Source organism: Rhinatrema bivittatum, chromosome 3 (assembly GCF_901001135.1).
Source record: "Rhinatrema bivittatum chromosome 3, aRhiBiv1.1, whole genome shotgun sequence".
NCBI lineage: Eukaryota > Metazoa > Chordata > Amphibia > Gymnophiona > Rhinatrematidae > Rhinatrema > Rhinatrema bivittatum.
Window position 1 is genome coordinate 357,376,845 of NC_042617.1, and position 21,087 is coordinate 357,397,931.

Consider the following 21,087-nt stretch of genomic DNA (forward strand, 5'->3'; position numbering starts at 1 on the left):
TCAGGAGGAGGACACAGGCCCCGATATCAGCGCTGCCACCTGTTTTTGCTCCGTTTTCGGAGTCTGAGCCACAATCTCAGACAGGGGAGGCCCCAGCTTGCCCCCCCCCCCCCTCGGGGGTCCCAGTGTTTTCACCGGAATTTGTGGTTTTAATGCACAATGCCTCTCTGCAGAGAATGGCTCAACCTATGGATGTCATCCCGGGACCCCCACCTCCCAAGTTGGCGCACACGGCCCCACTCCCGGGGGGGGTTCCCTCCCAGGGTAGTATACAACTGGACGGAGGATTGCCAGGACCAACCAGGACCACCCCGGGGTCCCTCGACCCCGGGGAGTGATCCGCTTATAGATCCATCCGGGGACGACCCCATCTTGGTGGCCAAGATGGAAGGAGACGACCCTCAGGTTCTCCGCATTTTTCAGCCGGACGAGCTGGACGACCTGATCCCGCATATTCTGCAGGAAATGGACATCGATGCTCCCCCGGAACCATCGGGGCCTGACCCCAAAGCGAAGAAAGGGGATCCTCTTCTGGCAGGTCTGCGACCGCCAGCTAGGGCCTTCCCTATTCATCTCACGTTCTTAGTTAATCTCCAGAGAGTGGGATTCCCCTAAGGCCACCTTAAAGGTCAGTAGAGCAATGGAAAAGCTCTATCCCCTCCCGGAGGAGTTTCTCGAGCTCCTCAAGGTTCCGGCTATGGACTTGTCACTATGGCTGTCACTAAGCATACCACCATTCCAGTCACAGGCGGCACGGCGCTGAAGGATATCTAGGACAGAAAGTTGGAGGTTTACCTCCAGAGAGTTTGAGGTATCAGCACTGGGGGTCCATGCGGCCATCTGCAGCTCACTGGCACAAAGTGCAGGTCTTCGCTGGGTGCAACAGCTTCTCACCTCCCAGGATCTGCCTGCAGCAGAGGCACAGGCGGACAGGTTGGAAGCTGTGGACGCGCTATATGATCTTCTCCGGGTCCTTGCTCGGTCGATGGTGGCTGCGGTCTCGGCCCGTCGCCTCCTGTGGCTTCGTAACTGGTTGGCGGATGCCTCCTCGAAGACTCGTCTGGGATCGCTCCCGTTCAAAGGCAAGTTTCTTTTCGGGGAGGACCTGGACCAGATCATCAAGTCCCTCGGCGAGAATGCAGTACATAGACTCCAGGAGGATTGTCCTCGTTCCGCAAGATCCTTCAGTTCCTCCAGAAACCGGTTTCGCACAGTGTCTGTTTCGTAATACGAGGCTACAGACTCCCCAGAAACAGTCCTCCCGCTCGCATACCTGGACCCGGTCCTTTCGAGGGTGCAGGCCCGGCAAGGAAGGGCCGGGGCATAGCGCATCCTCAAAAACAGCTCAATGATGCCAGGCCGACCCATGTGACGTTCCCCAGGATAGGGGGCCGGATTGCACTTTTCTTTGAGGAGTGGGTCCAAATCACGTCTGATCAGTGGGTCTTGGATATTCTAAAACACGGCTACGCATTGGATTTTGTACGCGCCCCCAGGGATAGGTTCCTCTTCTCTCCATGCGGGCCCCTTCACAAGCAAAGGGTTGTTCGTCAGACTCTCGACCGGCTCCTTTCACTGGGCGCAATAGTTCTGGTTCCCGTCGCCGATTTGGGCCGGGGCCACTATTCCATCTATTTCGTGGTGCCCAAAAAGGAAAGCACCTTCCGACCCATCCTGGACCTAAGGACAGTCGTCAAATCCCTCAGGGTTCCATAGTTCCGGATGGAGACTCTCCGCTCGGTCCTGGCAGCAGTGCACCAAGGAGAATTCCTGGTCTCGGAACTCACGGAAGTGTACCTTCACATTCCGATCCACCGGGCACATCCAACGCTTCCTTCGCTTCAAGATACTAGGGCAACATTTTCAATTCCAAGCCCTTCCTTTCAGTTTGACAACAGCCCCATGCGTCTTTACAAAGGTCATGGTGGTAGTGGTGGCCGCCCTACGCAGGGAAGGAATCCTAGTCCACCCCTTCCTGGACGACTGGCTCATAGGGGTGAAATCTCTAACCCAGGGTTATCGGGCGGTCAACAGAGTGGTACAACTGCTCCAATCTCTGGGGTGGGTCATCCAACTACTCCAAGAGCAGCCTCATTCCATCCCAGTCGTTGAATTTCCTGGGATCGCGTTTCGACACAAAGAAGGGCAAGGTGTTCCTGAGGCCGGAGTGGGCCCAAGCACTGCGCGATCAGATTCATCATTTCTCTGCGCTCTCGTCGCCCACAGCTTGGGATTACCTACAGGTCCTGGGAACCATGGCCTCCACTATCGATCTGGTTCCGTGGGCTTTTGCGCATTTATGTCCTCTCCAGAAGGCTCTACTGTCCCGCTAGAAACCGGTATCGCTGGATTTTCAGGCTGTCCTGATCCCGCAGACAGCAGGGCATATCTCTGGAGATTCCGGACTGGGTTGTAGTGACCACGGACGCCAGCCTCTCGGGCTGGGGAGCGGTATGTCAGTCGAGATCAACACACAGGGCCTGTGGACGAAGGATCAAGCGCGATGGCCGATAAACCACTTGGAGACCAGGGCGGTCCGCTTAGCGTTAAAGGATTTCCTTCCCCTGGTTCGCCATCGGGCGGTCAGAATACTCTCAGACAACGCAACCACGGTGGCGTACATAAATCATCAGGGAGGCACGAGGAGCCATCATGTCTCGCTGGAAGCAGACAAGCTGATGCAATGGGCAGAACTCCACTTACTCCGCCTTGCAGCCTCACACATTGCAAGAGTGGACAACGTTCAGGTGGACTTCCAAAGCAGACAACACTTAGACCTCAGAGAATGGAACTCTCTGAGGAAGCAATGCGCCTGATAGTCCTACATTGAGGGCCCCCACATGGATCTCATGGCCACATCCGGCAATGCAAAGGCCTCTCGCTTCTTCAGCCGCAGAAGAGAGCGCGGCGCGGAGGGAGTCGGTGCACTGGTGTTGCCGTGGCCTCAGCAGATTCTATTATATGTCTTTCCTCCGTGGCCCCTGGTGGGCAAGGTACATCGGAGAATAGAGGGTCACCAGGGGCCGGTAATCCTGGTGGCGCCAGAGTGGCCTCGAAGGCCATGGTTCGCAGATCTACTCAACCTGGCGGAGGAGGGCCCCATACGCCTCAGTCATCTCCCACACCTGCTCCGACAAGGACCAATATTTTTCGAGGAGGCAGATCGCTTCTGTCTTGCGGCTTGGCCTTTGAGAGGCGCAAGTTGAGACATCGTGGGTATCTGGAGGCAGTGATATCGACTCTGATGCGAGCACGTAAGACGTCCACTTTCGTGGCCTATGTTCGTGTGTGGAAGGTTTTCGAGGCATGGTGCGTGTCACATACCATCCAGCCAACCCACACTTCCGTGGCGCAGATTCTCTTGTTCTTGCAGGCTGGCCTGGGTAAGGGCCTAGCTTATAACGCTCTACGAGTTCAAGTTATGGCCTTGGGCGGCTTTACTTCGCCGCAGGAATGAGTCGCTGCTCTCGTCTCATCCGGACATACTGCGTTTCCTTAAGGGGGTAAAGCACTTGAAGCCACCGCTACGAGCTCCTTGTTTTTCTTGGAACCTCAACCTTGTACTTCGCGTTCTAGGTGGGCCGCCTTTTGAGCCTCTGTGTCGCTAAGCTCAAGGATCTCACCCTCAAGACTATCTTCCCGGTAGCGATTAGTTTGGTGCGTCGCATTTCCGAATTACAAGCGTTATCCTGCAGGGAGCCATACCTGCGTTTCACCGACGAGGGGGGTCACCTTATGCACGGTACCCTCCTTTATACCCAAGGTGGTTTCGGCTTTTCACCTCAACCAGACGGTTGAATTGCCTTCCTTTCCGTCGACGGATTCTCATGATCTTCGCAAGCTCGATGTGAAGCGATGTTTGCATTACCTAGAGGTCACCAATGAGTTCCGTCTTTCGGATCACCTGTTCGTCCTTTGGTTGGGCCCTAAGAAGGGTTGTATGGCCTCAAAACCGACCATCGCCCATTGGCTGAAGGAAGCGATTGTCACCGCGTACATTGGTGCGGGTCGGAATCCGCAGCTGGGACTCGAGGCTCACTCTCTTCGTTCTCATGCTACGTCTTGGGCGGAGAGTCATTCGGTCTCCTCGCAGGAGATCTGCAGGGTGGCCACTTGGAAATCGCTCCATACTTTCGCAAGACACTATTGTCTGGATGTCCGGGCACCATCTTTCGGTTCCTTTGGGGCAGAGTCATTAGAGCAGGGCTGTCTACGGCCCACCCATAGTAGGGAAGCTTTGGGTACATCCCACCGTCTGGACTGATCCTGGTACGTTCAGGGAAAAGAAAATTATTCCTCACCTGCTAATTTTCGTTCCTGTAGTACCAAGGATCAGTCTAGATGCCCTCCCTATTTTCTTGGGATTTATTTGGGAAGCCTCTGCTTGACTCATCTCATACTCATCTCTGAACTCTCTGGGGATCTAGGGAGACTTTCTTACAGTTCTGTTCGCAAGTTCCAGTTGGGGTTCTAGTGCAGTTACAGTTTTGACTTAAGATTGTCTTGTGTGTGTTTATTTACTTGATCCCTCCATCTCTTATTTATTTATTTGGCATTTTTATATACCGATAACCGTTTGCACATCGTATCGGTTTACAATTAACTTAGAACTAATAGGCAAAGGCCTTTACATGGAACGATAACTGAAATTAAACAGAGGAAAACAAGAAACAGAAAACAAATGAAGAAAACTAGTTTACAGTAATTTACAAGTATTTACAAGAATTAATCAGAAAACAAAGGCATAAGGAGTTCTGTTAGTAATCATGAGGAAGGATTGGCAGACGGGTAGGCTTGTTTTCATGGCTTCTCTTGTTTTCATGGCTTTGTTAGTCTAGTTACTGAGGATTGAGACAAGGGAGGTGGGCTTATATAGCACCTCCCCCAGAATTTTTTGTTCTGACTCCATCTGCTGGATGGGGGACATAATCCACCGTCTGGACTGATCCTTGGTACTACAGGAACGAAAATTAGCAGGTGAGGAATAATTTTCTTTTGAATACAGTGTTCCTGTTGGCTATTTGTTCAGCCAAACTGATTTCGGAGCTTCAGGCTATGTTGTGTAGGGACCCTTTTTTTTGCGTATTGCTAATGATGGGGTGACGTTGCGTACAGTCCCCTCCTTGCTGAAGGTGGTTTCTTCTTTTTATGTGAATCAGTCAGTTGTTTCCAGAGTGGTCTCAGGAGTCTCCTCAGGAGAGAGATCTTAATTTTCTGGATGCGTGTTGGATTTTGTTGCGCTGTCTGCAGGTTACTAACAGCTTTCGGTGGTCAGATCACCTGTTTGTGGTGTTTGGTAGAGCGAAGAAAGGAGAGAGAGATTCTAAAGCTAAGCTATTTCGCTGGTTGAAGGAAACCATTTGCTCTGCATATATTTGTAAGGTCGCAAAATTCCATCAGCGTGAGGGCACATTCTACAAGAGCACAGCAGCTTCTTGGGCAGAGTGTCAGTTGATGTCTCCTCAGGAAATATGTAGGGCCACTATGTGGTCCTCGCTTCATACTTTCACCGAGCATTACCATTTAGACGTTCGGTTGCTGGATGACGTGACCTTTGAAAATGTTCTCTGAGCGGTCTTTCGGGTTCCCGCCCATTATAGGGGTCCTTGGATACATTCCACTTGTCTGGAGTGATCTGGATCTGAACAGGAAAGGAAAATTGGTTCTTACCTGCTAATTTTCATTCCTGTAATACCACAGATCAGTCCAGAGACCCATCCCGTCTCTACCGAAAGACTGACTGTCCTGATAGTCTTCAGCTTATAGCAGATCTATTTGTACATAAATTTAATTTTTCTTAATGTTATCAAGTTTTTGGAAGTATGTGAGCTTGCCGTTCAGGTGTTTCCAACCCTGTGTTTACGTTTCGCCTTGTAAGGGGAATTGATTTCTACTCTCTGGCTTGGGTACAGGTCAGTACTGAGGGACTGCAGGTGGTGCACTCGGGTATGTAGCAGTGCCTCAAAGTTTGTGTTCTGCCTCTCATCTGCTATTAGGGATGCAAAACTACTTGTCTGGACTGATCTGTGGTGTTAAAGGAATGAAAATTAGCAGGTAAGAACCAATTTTCCTATAGTTTCTTGCTCTAAAACTAATACATTCTCAGGCAGTTCAACCTTGAATTCAGATTGGCTTAGTTGATGCAAGTACAGTGAACACGTTTTTTCAAGCAGTGTGGGGGAAGTGATCAACGTCTGAACTTTGTGACCTAGCTCTGGCCAAACACAGGAATCTCTCATGCCAAGGTCTTCCTATGTTCCATCTAGCTTCCCTTCTCTTTCAGGGGCAGACATAGCTGAGCTTATGATGGACTTCATTGAATGGCTGTTGAATCAAGAGTTTGGATGCCGCTGTATATTAAGCATTCGGGATATCCTTTCCTGGGTCAACTTCATGAATGTCATGGCGGTGGAGGCTGAAGAAGAGGATGTGGAAATGGATGAGCATTGTGGCACCCCACTCTGCACCATAACAGCTTTTGTACATTCAGCCTGTCTGGTGTATGTTGACGGAATAGGCTCAGGTATGGTTTGTTTTGCCTTTTAATTGTGGCAATATCAATGTGGTTCCTTAATCCTCAAAGCATTATGACCAGGTTATGATTGTTGCTATTTAGGTTATCGATCACAGTTCAAGCTGTGGGTGCAAATATTTCATTGGATGGTAAAAACTATCTATAGAAACAGTAATGGCAGAAAGACCATAAGGATTATTTAGTATGCCCATTTTCAAAACAGTACTAATAAGTGACGATATACTCTCACAGGCCGTCTTATGTTTACACCGCTATCACGTAATGCCTCAGCACTTCAACACCTTCTCAGTTAACTCTCTGGACACGTAAAGGGTCCTGCCGAGCACTAAGGGGCCTGCCTATGCACATGCCAACTGATTTCCCACTTTCTTCTGGGCAAATCCCCGCCCTTAAGCTCATCCTATGGTGGTTTTCTAGGGTCGTTGATACCCCACATAACCCAGGGGTCACACAGTTCTCAGAAATGTACCCATAGTCCAAACAAAATTCTGGGATCATTAATCAGTCCAGGGCAGACAAAACTACTAAGCTAAAGTGTTTGTTTAAAAAAAAAAAAAAAAAAAAAAGGCGAACAGAAAAAAAAGATTTAACTTGCAAACAGTATTATGTAAAATAAAGATTTTTATAGTAAATGCTAACTAGACAAATCACTATACTTAGTGAATGCTGGGGGGTGGGGTCAGAAAAGGCTGTTCAAACAAGCTAGAATACGGCCTTGGCACAGAGATCAGTCTGTACTCCCAACCAAGATGGATTTTCTGGCTAATTCTGGGCTGTTACATCTTGAGGCTGGTATTGTACAACCAGTGAGAACCTTTGTGTAGCAGGAAGTGATTCTGTAGCTCTGACTTGCCCTCCAAATTATGCTTTATCTTCTTGAGGATGTGTCTCCAGGATCTATGCCCAGGAAGGAAGAGCTAGGATGCCTGTTGTATTGGATGATTCACACATTAAGAATAAACAGCTGGGTGGGTGCTGGGTGTGAGGATCACTTGGTACCTTGCCTGCCTAATGTGAAGGTAATGGACCTCACACATTACCTAGATAAAATTTGAGAGCATGCTGGGAGGAGCTGGCTATTGTGTGACATAGAAAGGTGCAGGAGGGAGGTTCTGGAGGCTAAATTTAGACTTAGAAATTTGAAATCCAGAACCTCCAGGGCTGCATTCTTAGAAATGTTCCCCATTCCATACTTAAGGCTTCAAAGTCTCAATGCATGTATGTAATGGTGTAGTGAAGAGGGTTTTAGGTTTGGACTCCATCTTAACCAGATTAGAACCAGGCTGCTGGTGCTAACTTTTAAAAAGGGGGGAGAGTAGCTTTTAATCTAGAAATGGGGGAAGTCAACAGTCTCTCAACAGCATATGGTTCAGAGGAAGGTAACTTCAAAGAATACTGGCAAACCAAGTTAGAATGTCCCAATATGTGACTGTAAAAGAAAAGCCCAGGTGTATTTAAATTCAGAACATGAAGATAAAAATGACTCTAAACTGCCTGTATTATCTGATAAGCAGGTTGTGGGTATGTATAAAAATAGAAATACAAATAAAACTACTTTAAACTGTCTGTGTGCAAATGGTAGAAGTCTGAAAAATAAGATTGGAGTGTTAAAATGTATGACACTGAAGGAAGATATAAACATAATAGGCATCTCAGAGAGTCACTGATACCAGGTACAAATTATATCTACTTAATAGGACTGATAAAATCGTTAGAGGGGGGTGGCACTATGTTCAGGATGGCAGTCTACCAGGATAAAAGTTTTGCAGGAAAAAAACTGCACTCTGGAATCATTATGGATAGACATTCCAAGGGTCAAAGGGGAAAAGTATAGTAGTGGGGATATACCACCCGTCTGGCTAGGATAAAGGAACAGACTGTAAAATGCAGGTAAAATTTAATGTGGACAAGTGCAAGGTGTTGCATATAGGGAAAAATAACCCTTGCTGTAGTTACTCTGTTAGGTTCCATGTTAGGAACTACCAACCAGGAAAAAGATCTAGGCATCATAGTGGATAATACTTTAAAATCGTCGGCTCAGTGTGCTGCAGCAGTCAAAAAAGCAAACAGAATGTTAGGAATTGTTAGGAAGGGAATGGTTAATAAAACAGAAAATGTCATCATGCCTCTATATCGCTCCATGGTGAGACCGCACCTTGAATACTGTGTACAATTCTGGTCGCTGCATCTCAAAGATATAGTTGCGATGGACAAGGTACAGAGAAGGGCAACAAAAATGATAAAGGGGATGGAACAGCTCCCCTATGAGGAAAGGCTGAAGAGGTTAGGGCTGTTCAGCTTGGAGAAGAGACGGCTGAGGGGGGGATATGATAGAGGTCTTTAAGATCATGAGAGGTCTTGAACGAGTAGATGTTAATTGGTTATTTACACTTTCGCATCATAGAAGGACTAGGGGGCATTCCGTGAAGTTAGCAAGTAGCTCATTTAAGACTAATCGGAGAAAATTCTTTTTCACTCAATGCACAATAAAGCTCTGGAATTTGTTGCCAGAGGATGTGGTTAGTGCAGTTAGTGTAGCTGGGTTCCAAAAAAGGTTTGGATAAGTTCTTGGAGGAGAAGTCCATTAACTGCTATTAATCAAGTTGACTTAGGGAATAGCCACTCCTATTAATTGCATCAGTAGCATGGGATCTTCTTAGTGTTTGGGTAATTGCCAGGTTCTTGTGGCCTGGTTTGGCCTCTGTTGGAAACAGGATGCTGGGCTTGATGGACCCCTGGTCTTACCCAGCATGGCAATTTCTTATATTCTTATGCTGAGAGATTTAGAAAAGCTAGTCAAATAGGCAACTAAATAATAATGGGAGACTTCGATTTCCAAGTATTAATTGGGTAAATGTCACATCAGGACATGCAAAGGAGATAAAGTTCCTAGATATCACTGACTGCTTCATGCAGCAGTTGATCTTGGAATTGACGAGAGGGGGAGCTCTATTAGATCTAGTTCTCAACAGAACTCGGGTCCTGGTGCAAGAGATAAAGGTGGTGGATCTACTTGGAAAAAGTGATCATAATATGAAAAAACTTACCTTTAATCACTGGAGGGTGAATACTAAGGAAAACTAAATTAACTTTTAACGCTAAAAAGACTGAGGAAATTGTTTGTTTTTTCTTTTTTTTAAACAAAAGGCGCAGTCCATAAGATTAAAAACTTGCAGGAAGTGTGGACACTGTTTTAAAGTTACCTTTCTCGTACATACCCGGATCATTCCAGATCTGGAGAAAGGAACAACAATGAGGTGACCAAATTGTTAGATGACAAACTTATTTTGAGTTGTTAAAATAGAAAATTGTGAAGAACTGCAGAAGGACCTTGTGACATTACGAGGCTGGGCATCTAAATGGTAGTTGCAATTTAATGTGGATAAATGTAAGTAATGCACATTGGAAAAATAATCCCAACTACAGGTCCATGATGCTAGATTCTGTGTTAAGTTACCACCCAGGAAAAGAACCTAGGTCCTGGTGAACAATAAATCTTCGACTCAGTTTTCAGCAGACAAAAAAGCAAATAAAATGTTAAGAATTATTTGGACAGGAATAGAACAAACAGAGAATATCATAATTCCTTTCTAAATGTCCATGGTGCTACCCACACTTTGAGCATTGTGTGCAGTTCTGGTCGCTCCATCTCAAAAAAGGCATAGCAGACATAGAAAAGGTGCAGAGGACAACAAAAATGATATAAGGGAATGGAAAAGCTCCCTTATGGAGAGAGGCTAAACAGATTAGGACTCTTTAGCTTGGAAAAGAAATGATTAAGAGGGGATGTGATTGAATTTACAAAATCATGAATGGAGTGAAATGGGTAAGTAGGGAAAAATTATTTACCCTTTAAAAAAAAACCCACTAGGACTCTCTATGAAACTAAGAACCAGCAGATTTAAAACAAATTTCTAGCGTGTAGCCAGATGGACTCAGGACCAATGGGTAATATGCTCCCCTGCTAGCAGTTGGAGATGGAGTCAGATTTCAAAGTTTGACGTCACCTGCAGTGACCTCAGCCATTCAGTATCTCTCCATCTCCTAGCAGATGTGGATGTGCTTTCCCTACACCAACATTGGTGGTATAGCAAGATTGCAGTACCCGTTAGAAGAGGAAAATTTACCTTTTTTGGAGAAAGATTGAACCCCGCTCTCCTGCGGTGATACCTAAAGGTCCTTCCCCCAGTCAAAAATTCCTGAGGTGATTTCAGAGATTCCTCAGAAGTGTGCCTTAGTCCAGTAGCTGGTTTTCGGCGTAGACTTTGCTGCTGAAGCAGCTGAAAGGCAGTGGGTGCAGGAAGCTGAGCATGGCAGTGACTGCCAAAGCCTTCTCCCCCTGCAGCCTGAGACAGTCTCTGTACTCAGCCGGTAAGCGCTGAGCCCAGGTACGTAAAGAGAAGATTCCTTTTGATTCAGAGATGTGGAGGAGCTTAGGTAAATCTTCCTTCAGTCTCCTTGCTCGGTGCACCACACCAACAACGTTCACGATCCTGTTGGGGTAAGGGAAGGGAACTTCCGAGCGGGTTGAACAACCCCCCGATGTGTTAGGCCCCCCTTCAGGCTCTGTGTGTACTTCATGTGGCAGGCCGTGACAGCGCTATCCTATGTGCGGAGTTGGGCATTTCCATTTCCCTACATAGACCGTTGGTACATGCAGTGCATGCCGGCCCTATTCACGTGCTGTGAGCCTAACTGCGCGCATACCTACATGTACACATGCGCGCACACATCTGCACATGTGTGCTTCTACTTAGGCCAGATCTGTGCATGTTCGATTTCAGGCGCGAGATTATGGCTCCAGCAGCAAAGAAGCACAAGCAACACTCTGTGCTTCCTGCCATATTAGGGCTACACAGACTGACCTGGAGTCCTTTGTGTCAGCACTGTGAGGAGGCCCAGGGAGGGTTGGACTCCCAGAACTCTTCCAAGCCCAGAACTTCCCATTCAGAAGATGGGTCAGCCACGATCTTATCCAGTAGCACCCCAGATCTGTATAATCCCAGGGCTGTGGCTACCTCTGGAGAGGACAATTCAGCTGCACCTACCCCAGTTCCTCCTGGGATTGGTATGGACCCGGCGGCCTTTTCTTGGGTAGAATTTTTTCAAGACCTTCAAGCCTTCATACAGGCACAGTCTTTCTCTCCTGCCCCTGTCTGGATTGAACGCCAGCTGGGAAGGCCTTGCTCTCCCAGCCCTATCAGCAGGCCCTGGGACATGCCTCGTCTCACCAAGGGTATCCCTGACAGGGCCCCAGACACTACGGATGATGAAGGGGATGAGATCCATTAGAGAATGGGGAAATCCCTCCAGGCTTGGAGCCGTATCAGACCATGTTACGGTTTTTCATTAGAGATGAATTGCTGGCCCTGGTTTCCCAGATCCTTAAGACTCTGGGAGTTCCTGGCAAGTACCCTATGATGGAACCAAAGAAGAATCCCATCCTGGTGTCTCTATGGCAAGCTGTTTGCTATTTTCCGATACTGGAAGCCGTCCAGGAGTTGATTGACCTGGAATGGGATTCCCTGGAAGCCAGTTTTAAATGAGGTCGGGCATTGGAAGTCCTGGACCAAATGGCTAGAGAATGCCTGGGTTTCCCAAAAGTGGATGCCCTGGTTTGCGGTGTTTCGAAGCGAACAACTATCCCAGTGGAGGGAGGAGCAGCCTTCAAGGATGTACACAATAGGGTGTTGGAGTCCATCCTTCAACAAGCCTTTGCTGTGACAGCAATGACACTACAGATTGTTTCCTGTTGTGCCTGGTGGCGCTCTCTCTCTCGCTCTCTCTCTCTCTCGCTCTCTCTCTCGCTCTCTCTCGCTCTCTCTCTCTCAAAATGAACACTGGATCCATGCTTGCTTATTATGGCGGTTACTATCCTAAACCAGTTAAGCCTGATACATCACATTGAATGCATATGCAGCATTGCTCTCTGCTTCAATGGCTGGGGGAAATGTGTGAGAGATTTGCATTCAGGCAACAACCAACAAGGACTGAACTTCACAATTGTGGTAAACAAGTGTGGAGGTAGCTTGCTTAATATGGCAGCTACTATCCTAAACTAACTAAGCCTGATACATCACTTTGAATGTATATATAGCGTTGCTTTCTGCTTCTACAGAAGGGGGGAAAAGGGGAAATGTGGAAAACAGGATTTACATTCAGACAGCGTCCAACAAGGCAATGATATGTGCAGTCTGGGTAAACAAGCATCGGGCGGTTACTACCCTTAACCATTAAGCCTTATGCACACCTTTGATGCAACTCCAGCCATACTATCTGCATCAGTGGCAAGGGATGGCAGGAAACTTGAATCAAACAGTTACCAACAAGGGTCCTGAAATTGGTGGTTGGTGAAACAGATACGTATGGGAAAATAAGTGTGAGAGCTTGCTGGGCAGACTGGATGGGCCAATTGGTCTTTTTTCAGCCGTCATTTCTGTTTCTATGAGAGAACCCATTCTCCCCCCCAGCACAGGGACCTTCTCCAGGTCGTTCACGGTCTGGCCCTTGAGAGGGCTCGCCTGACTAAGCGTGGATATTCGAGGCTGTAATCACCACCTTGCTACGCGCGTGGAAGTTCTCAACATCCCTGGCATACCTGTGGATCTGGAGAATATTTGAGGCCTGGTGCGAGGAACGCAGGGTGCCCCCTTGGATGATCAAGATCCCCATGATTCTGGAATTCTTACAGGACAGCCTGAGCAAAAGACTGTCCCATAACTCCTTGACGGTCCAGGTGGCGGCTCTCTCCTGTTTGAGGCGAGGTGAATGGAGCCTGCCTGTCGACACATCCGGACTTGGCCTGTTTCCTAAAAGGAGTTAAACATCTCCAACCACACTTAAAGTGGCCGGTCCCCCTATGGAACCTCAATGTAGTATTGAACTTCTTAGCAGGGCCTTTCTTTCGGCCGCTGTGCATTCTGTCTCTACGTCTGTTAACACTGAAGATTGTATTTTTGGTGGCAATATGCTCGGCTTGTCGCATCTCTGAACTACAGGCACTGTCATGTCGGGAGCCATTCCTCCGGTTGACTCCAGGAAAGTTACAGCTTCGCACTGTTTCTTCCTTCTTGCCAATGGCAGTCTCTGAGTTTCACCTGAACCAGTCCATTTCCTTACTGTCTCTAGATAGACACAAGGACTTTGAAGACTACCACCTCTTATGCTACTTACACGTCAGTAGGCTGTTAATACAGTATCTATAACATACAGAACCGGTGCGCAAGACCGGGCTGCTTGCTTGTTCTTCATGGTGGAAGGAAAGAAGGTGAAACAGCTTCGAGTTACCATAGCTCGCTGGATCAAGAGGTGATCACTGGAGCTTATGTAGAGGCAGGGAAGCCTTTACCCATTCAGGTTAAAGCTCATTCCACTAGGGCCCAGGCAGTATCCTGAGCGGAATCTAAGCTACTATCTCCTGTCATTATCTGCCAAGCAGCGACGTGGTCTTCCTTGTGCAATTTCTCCAGGTTCTATGGCCTGGTCGTCCAAGCCCGAGAAGAAGCAGCCTTTGCAAAAGCGGTTCTAACCAGACTACGGGCGGCCTCCCGCCCTGTTCGGGAGTAGCTTTTTTTACATCCAGTTGGTCCTAAGTCCATTTTGCTACACACTAGGAAATGGAGAAATTACTTACCTGATAATTTTGTTTTCCTTAGTGTAGACAGATGGACTGAGCATCCTGCCCATGAACAGTGCCAAGGAATTGCGTCATGATTCTCGATCCCAAAGAGGTTACGAGTAAGCCATCGCCCTATCCCTATATTTAGGCATCTTTAATATTGCTGGGGTTCAGCGCTTATGTTTGGTTGAGTACAGTTTATGGTCACCAGTTTTAAACAAGTTTTTAATCAAGTTCTTAAGTTATTAAATTGTATTCAAGTTTTTCAATAGTATGTCCACGATGGCTTTTGAAGAGAATACTGAATGGCTGAAGTCACTGCAGAGGTATATCTATGGTGACGTCAATTTTGAAACCTGACTCCGTCTCCATCTGCTAGCAGGGGAGCACATAACCCATTGGTCCTAAGTCCATCTGTTTCACTAAGGAAAAGTAATTTCTCCATTGTAGAATCTAAGGAAGTATGCATTCCAAGCCTCACTTCGGGGTATACAAGCAAGTTAACCTGTTAAACCTTGCTGCATATAGGATTTAAGCTGCCGTTTGCCTGTTAGTTTCAGGATTGCAAGGGATAGGAGGCCTTACTGTATAAACAAGCTTTCCATGCAAAATAAGAAATCTCAACAGGTACAAGATTTGAATTTCACCACAACAGGAATGAATTATATGTAACACACCATTGGTAATTGTTTTTCATTCGTATAGGTACGACTGCCTGTTCCGTGGATGCTGCTCTCTTGGCCCGAAAGCAATGTCTGAATTTTCTGTCGGAGAGACTTTCCAAGATTGTCAGTTTTACGAAAGAGATTCGGGATGAGTTAAGGATTTATGATCGGGCCAAGGAGAGGAATCTTGTTTGGCTGGAGAGCTTGTTTGGAATCCATCCATTTTATATCCCCAGAGGCAAGATCATTTATTTGTCATGGACTTAATTTCCATTCATACTGCTAATATTGGGGAATGAAAAGGAAATATTAGATGCGAGTTTGCTAAGTAGTTTGTAAAACCCTCAAAACAGTGTCTTTCATATACATACTGGATTCACTATGATCTTTTGTTGGGCTAATGTGAGAATTGTGTGGAGATGTTTTTTACATGAGCTTTCTGTAGCATTCAGAGCTCTCCTTCAAAGAATCCAGAATCCAATGCAAAAAAAGACAAAAAGCCCTGTTTCTTTTCAGAATCCTCTCTGGAATTTTTAAAGATTTTTCTTACCTCGCTGCTCAGTTCCTTCCCTTCCTGCTCTCTCTCCTCTGGCTCCTTGGAAGGAAGAGTAGCTGAGAAATTCTCAGCAATATCTTCCACTCATCCTACCTCAGCTTCTCTTGCCATTTTCTTTGAAGAAGGTAAAAAGAAAAGTTTATTTATAGGTAGAATAATTCCTGTAGAATAATTCCTGTAGGAGAGAAGATTTAGGGATAATTCCTGTAGGAGAGAAGATTTAGGGAAATTCAGTAATGTTTGAAGATCTAATAAGAGTTCTCCAACTTTTCAAACCTCTGGTGTGTAACATTTTTCTCTTCACTCAGTCATTTGTACTGATGTTAACTGAACAAAAGTTCTTTCCAGTTTTACAATCCTCTGCATTTGGGAATTTGAACTTCTCATGAGACTTTTACTTTGGATATACATAACAGAATAATGTTGCCAGTGAGGCCATAGTTTGCTCAGCAGAAGCAAGGGCATTCCATATAGTGTCTAAAGCAGAGCTTTCCAAACTTTTCATGTTGGTGTCACACTTTTTAGACAAACATAATTTCATGACAGTAATTCAGTCTACTAGCAAACCAGAGGTTAAAGGTTAAACGAAGAAACATATTTCGACAATTTATGTATGTTTCCTTAAATATATACATAAAATGTTTCACGACACAACCAATCTCATGAAAACCTTTCATTTATATTAAAAGTATATAATATTCCAAGATTGTTATAATTTGAGTAACAACGAAACAAATTGTCCCCCACGACGTTTGACGTCACGTCTTGAGCAGTCAATTGAATGCACAGGGGCCGCTTTCCCCCGTGCTGGCAGCCATCTTCCCGGGGAGGTAGGGGAGCAACGATTTCTCACAGGACAAGCAGGATGGTTGTCCTCACAAATGGGTGACATCGAGGATGGAGCCCACCACGGAAAACTTCTGTCAAAGTTTAAACAGAACTTTGACTGGCCCCTACTGGGCATGCCCAGCAAGGCACGGACCCTGCAGCCAGCAGGGGTCTCCCTTCAGTCTTCTTTTTTCCGCGCAGCAGTTGCCACGCGGTGAAAGGAGCTCTCTTACCACGTTCCTGACAGGAATTCGGTATTTTTCTTTCCGAAGAAAATTTGCCCCTCAGGGGTCTCCCTTCGACAAATTTTTGTCACCTCCGCGGAAACCGGTAAGTTTTTTGCCTTTTTTCTTCGACTACCATCGAATTTGGCCCTTGAGGCCTGTTGGCAATTACCGAGCCCGCGACTAAATTTGGCCTTAAGCCATGGCGACGGGGTTCCGTCGATGCCCGGATTGTACCCGGACTATGTCAATCACAGACCCCCATAGGGTTTGTGTTTTGTGTTTGGGTAGTGAGCATGATGTCCTGACTTGCACCAAATGTGCCCTAATGACACCTAAGGGTCGCAAAGCCAGGATGGAGAAGATGGGGCTCCTCTTCCATGCACCCACCCCAACGCCATCGATAGCATCGACGTCATCGGAACCGGCACCGTCGAAGTTGCACCACCATCGTCAACCCTCCGGTGACCGTCCACCATCGATGACTTCTCGGCCGTCGACTCCTGTCCCCTCCCCGGATGGGCGAGGAGACCGGAAGGACAAGCATCGCCATCGACGGCACAAGTCTCGGCCTGTCGAGGATCCACAGTCATCGACCTCTGAACAAGCCGAGCCACTGACTAAGAGGCCTCGTTCAGACTTGGCACTGTCCACGTCTCATTCGCAGGCATCGAGGAAACCCTCACCCTCTCGGGGTGTGGGAGCCGTGATCCCACCGGTTACGGTGGTCCCTCCGGCTCTGCCTCAGCCTCCCTCTCCCGTCGAGCCGGGTATTGTTACCCCTGGTCTCCGGGCAGAACTGGACCGGCTGGTCCAGGAGGCCATCGAGAAAGCGATGCAAAGATTCCAACCTCCATTGGCACCGATTCCGGCACGCCACCGGCATCGACCCCGGCACCGACTCCGCCACCGAGGAAGGAACCGACCACCGAACCTTTGGTGGAAGCGCTGGCACCGCTACTACAACGTATGGAGGCACTTGTACATGCCCTCCCATCGATAATTCCAGTAGCACCGACAGCGCCATCGTCTCCAACTGGATTTTCATCGGTGGGAGAAACACCGTTCCTGATTCCCCCTTCCGGGGTGGTCCCATCGGTGCCTTCTCGAATATCTCCACCGATTTATCCTTTGGCTCCATCGGTTCCAAGACCGGCACCGACTCCATCGGCAGCACCGAAACCCTCGATGCCGTTCCCAGTACCGATTGTACCACCGGTTCCTCCAAGGTTTCCTTCGATGCCTTCGGATCCTCAACCAGGTCCATCGGGGCTTCAACCCCCAAGTGATCCCTATGATACCTGGGGTGATGATACAACTTCTGACACAGATTTACCATCACCGCCTTCTCCTACAGAGAGTAGAAAAAGATCTCCTCCAGAGGATCTCTCCTTTATTAATTTTGTAAAGGAGATGTCCGAAATTGTACCTTTTCAGCTGCAATCTGAGACCGATGACAGACACCAGATGATGGAACTGCTTCAATTTTTGGACGCTCCAAAAATCATCGCTTCCATCCCCATTCACCAGGTGTTTCTCGATCTCTTAAAGAAAAACTGGGAATCTCCTTCATCTGTATCACCAGTTAACAAGAAGGCTGACTCCACATACCTCGTCCAGTCAGCACCAGGCTTTCAAAAGCCTCAACTGGATCATCGCTCTGTTGTGGTGGAGTCCGCACAAAGAAAAGCCAAGCGTCTCAAGCCACACTCCTCCACTCCGCCGGTCAAGGACAATAAATTCCTAGACAGTGTGGGACGGAAAGTGTACCATGGAGCTATGCTGATTTCTCGCATAGCCTCATATCAACTCTACATGACGCAATATAACAGAGCCATCCTTAAACAGATGCAAGATTTTGCTGACACATTACCTGACCAATACCAGCCACAGCTTCAGGCCCTTCTTAATAAAGGATTTGAAGCGGGGAAGCACGAGATCAGAACGGCTTATGACATCTTCGATGCCTCCACAAAGGTTTCAGCTACTGCCATCTCGGCCAGACGTTGGGCTTGGTTAAAATCATCTAACCTTCGCCCAGAGGTCCAGGATCGTTTAGCGGATTTACCCTGCTTAGGGGACAATTTGTTTGGAGAACAAATTCAGCAAATAGTAGCTGAATTGAAAGATCACCACGAGACGTTGAAACAACTTTCTTCTGTTCCGTCTGAGGTTTCCTCCAAACAACCACTTAAGAAGGACTCTAAGAAGTCGTTCTTTCGGCCACGCCGTTACTACCCTCCATCGGCCAGGCCTCGTCCAGCTCTATCCTCTACTAGGCCTCAGCCGCGTCAGCCTAGGAAACAAAGGCCTACTGTAGCCCCTCCTCCTGGGCCTGCGGTTGGCCTTTGACTCCCCTGTAGAGAACACATGCCAAACCCCTCTTCCAGAAATTCCTGTAGGAGGTCGACTGTACCATTTTCTACAACCTTGGTTGCAGATCACCTCAGATCAGTGGGTACTAACAATTATCGCACAGGGTTACCACCTCAACTTCATAACTCTTCCGGCAGACTCCCCGCCTCTTCAAGCGTGGAGTCTATCCACCCATTTGGCTCAATTACAACAGGAAGTGTCTCTTCTTCTGCAATCAAATGCTATAGAACCCGTTCCTCCCTCTCAACGAGGCAAAGGATTCTATTCCAGATACTTCCTAATACCAAAGAAATCAGGGGGACTACGTCCCATTTTGGACCTTCGAGCCCTCAACAAATACCTTCAAAAAGAGAAGTTCAAAATGGTAACCCTAGGCGCGCTGCTCCCTCTGCTACAAAGAGGGGATTGGCTGTGCTCTCTCGACCTCAAGGACGCTTATACCCACATTGCGATCACACAATCCCATCGCAAATATCTGCGGTTTCTCGTAGGCCACGACCATTATCAATACCGTGTCCTACCTTTCGGTCTGGCTTCTGCCCCACGAGTCTTTACCAAATGTCTCGTAGTGGTAGCAGCATTCTTAAGGAAGGAAGGTGTCCACGTCTACCCCTACCTGGACGATTGGCTAATCAGGGCCTCCACCCAACAGATAGCTCAATCCTCCCTAAAATTGACAATTCAAACACTCCTTTCCTTAGGCTTTCTTGTCAATTACGAGAAATCTTGCTTAGTCCCGTCTCAAACCTTATTCTTCATTGGAGCAGACTTGGACACCTTACAGGCAAAGGCTTACCTTCCTCTTCAGAGGGTCCACACCCTAATGTCCCTGGCTCGCCAGCTCCAGTCTCAGAACACTGCCACGGCTCGCCAGTTCCTCATTCTCCTAGGACACATGGCATCCTCGGTTCAAGTCACTCCCATGACCCGACTAGCCATGAGAGTAACACAATGGACTCTACGACACCAATGGATTCAAGCTTTTCAGCCTCTGTCCTCCATAGTCACAGTCACACAAGCGCTGCGCCTATCCTTAACCTGGTGGACGACTCAGGTCAACCTCCTTCAGGGCTTACCTTTTCTTCCACCGGATCCGCAAGTAATCCTAACCACCGACGCTTCTCACATCGGTTGGGGAGCCCATGTGGACGACTTTCAAACCCAAGGGTTATGGTCCAAAGAGGAAGCCGAACACCAGATAAATTTCCTGGAACTTCGAGCAATCCGCTATGCGCTCCGCACTTTCAAAGATCATCTCTTTCATCAGATAATCTTAATCCAGATGGACAACCAAGTGGCCATGTGGTACATAAACAAGCAGGGAGGCACAGGCTCCTTCCTTCTGTGTCAGGAAGCTGCGCAGATCTGGGCGGAAGCCCTCTCCCACTCCATGTACCTCAGGGCCACTTACCTGCCGGGAGTAGACAATGTATTGGCAGACCAGCTGAGCCGTGTCTTCCACCCACACGAGTGGTCACTCGATCCTCTGGTAGCGACCTCTCTGTTTCACAAGTGGGGTTCTCCCCGCATAGACCTCTTTGCGTCCCCTCAGAACCACAAAGTGGACGATTACTGCTCTCTCATTCGGAGCCAGCACTCTCGGCCGAGGGATGCATTCTCCCTCAAGTGGACAACCGGTCTGCTCTATGCATTCCCTCCACTCCCTCTTGTGTCAAAGACTCTCGTGAAGCTACGCCAGGACGGAGGAACCATGATCCTGATAGCACCTTACTGGCCAACCCAAGTATGGTTTCCAATACTCCAGGATCTCTCCATCCGCAGGCACATTCCTCTGGGAAAGGACCCGCATCTGCTCACTCAAAACGACGGATGCCTCCTCCATCCCAACCTCCAAGCCTTGTCCCTGACGGCATGGATGTTGAAAGGTTAGTCCTTCAACCATTTAACCTTTCAGATTCCGTTTCTCGAGTCCTGATAGCTTCACGAAAGCCTTCCACAAGAAAGTCTTACTCATACAAATGGAAAAGGTACACATCATGGTGCACTTCTCAGTCCCTTGATCCCCTTTCCTGTCCAATCTCCAAATTCTTGGACTATTTCTGGCATCTCTCTGAATCAGGTCTTAAAACCTCTTCTATCAGAATGCATGTCAGTGCGGTAGCCGCCTTCCATAAGGGTATTGGGGGTAATCCTATTTCAGTGCAACCCCTAGTAACACGCTTTCTTAAGGGCTTACTCCATCTAAAGCCACCCTTGCGTCCTCCGGCCCCATCCTGGGACCTTAACCTGGTTCTTGGTCGTCTAATGAAACCTCCTTTCGAACC

At 47.8% G+C, this 21,087-nt stretch overlaps 1 protein-coding gene across 2 annotated transcripts in view; it reads left to right on the forward strand.

Annotated features, from left to right (window-relative positions):
• The window catches only part of MDN1 (midasin AAA ATPase 1), a 765,271-nt gene that overhangs the window by 258,848 nt on the left and 485,336 nt on the right, over nucleotides 1–21,087 (forward strand). For both annotated transcript variants that reach the window (XM_029595415.1, XM_029595414.1), the window contains exons 34-35: nucleotides 6,284–6,523; nucleotides 14,859–15,056. In XM_029595415.1, the coding sequence (XP_029451275.1) occupies nucleotides 6,284–6,523; nucleotides 14,859–15,056 (438 nt within the window). The remainder of the gene's footprint in view (nucleotides 1–6,283; nucleotides 6,524–14,858; nucleotides 15,057–21,087) is intronic.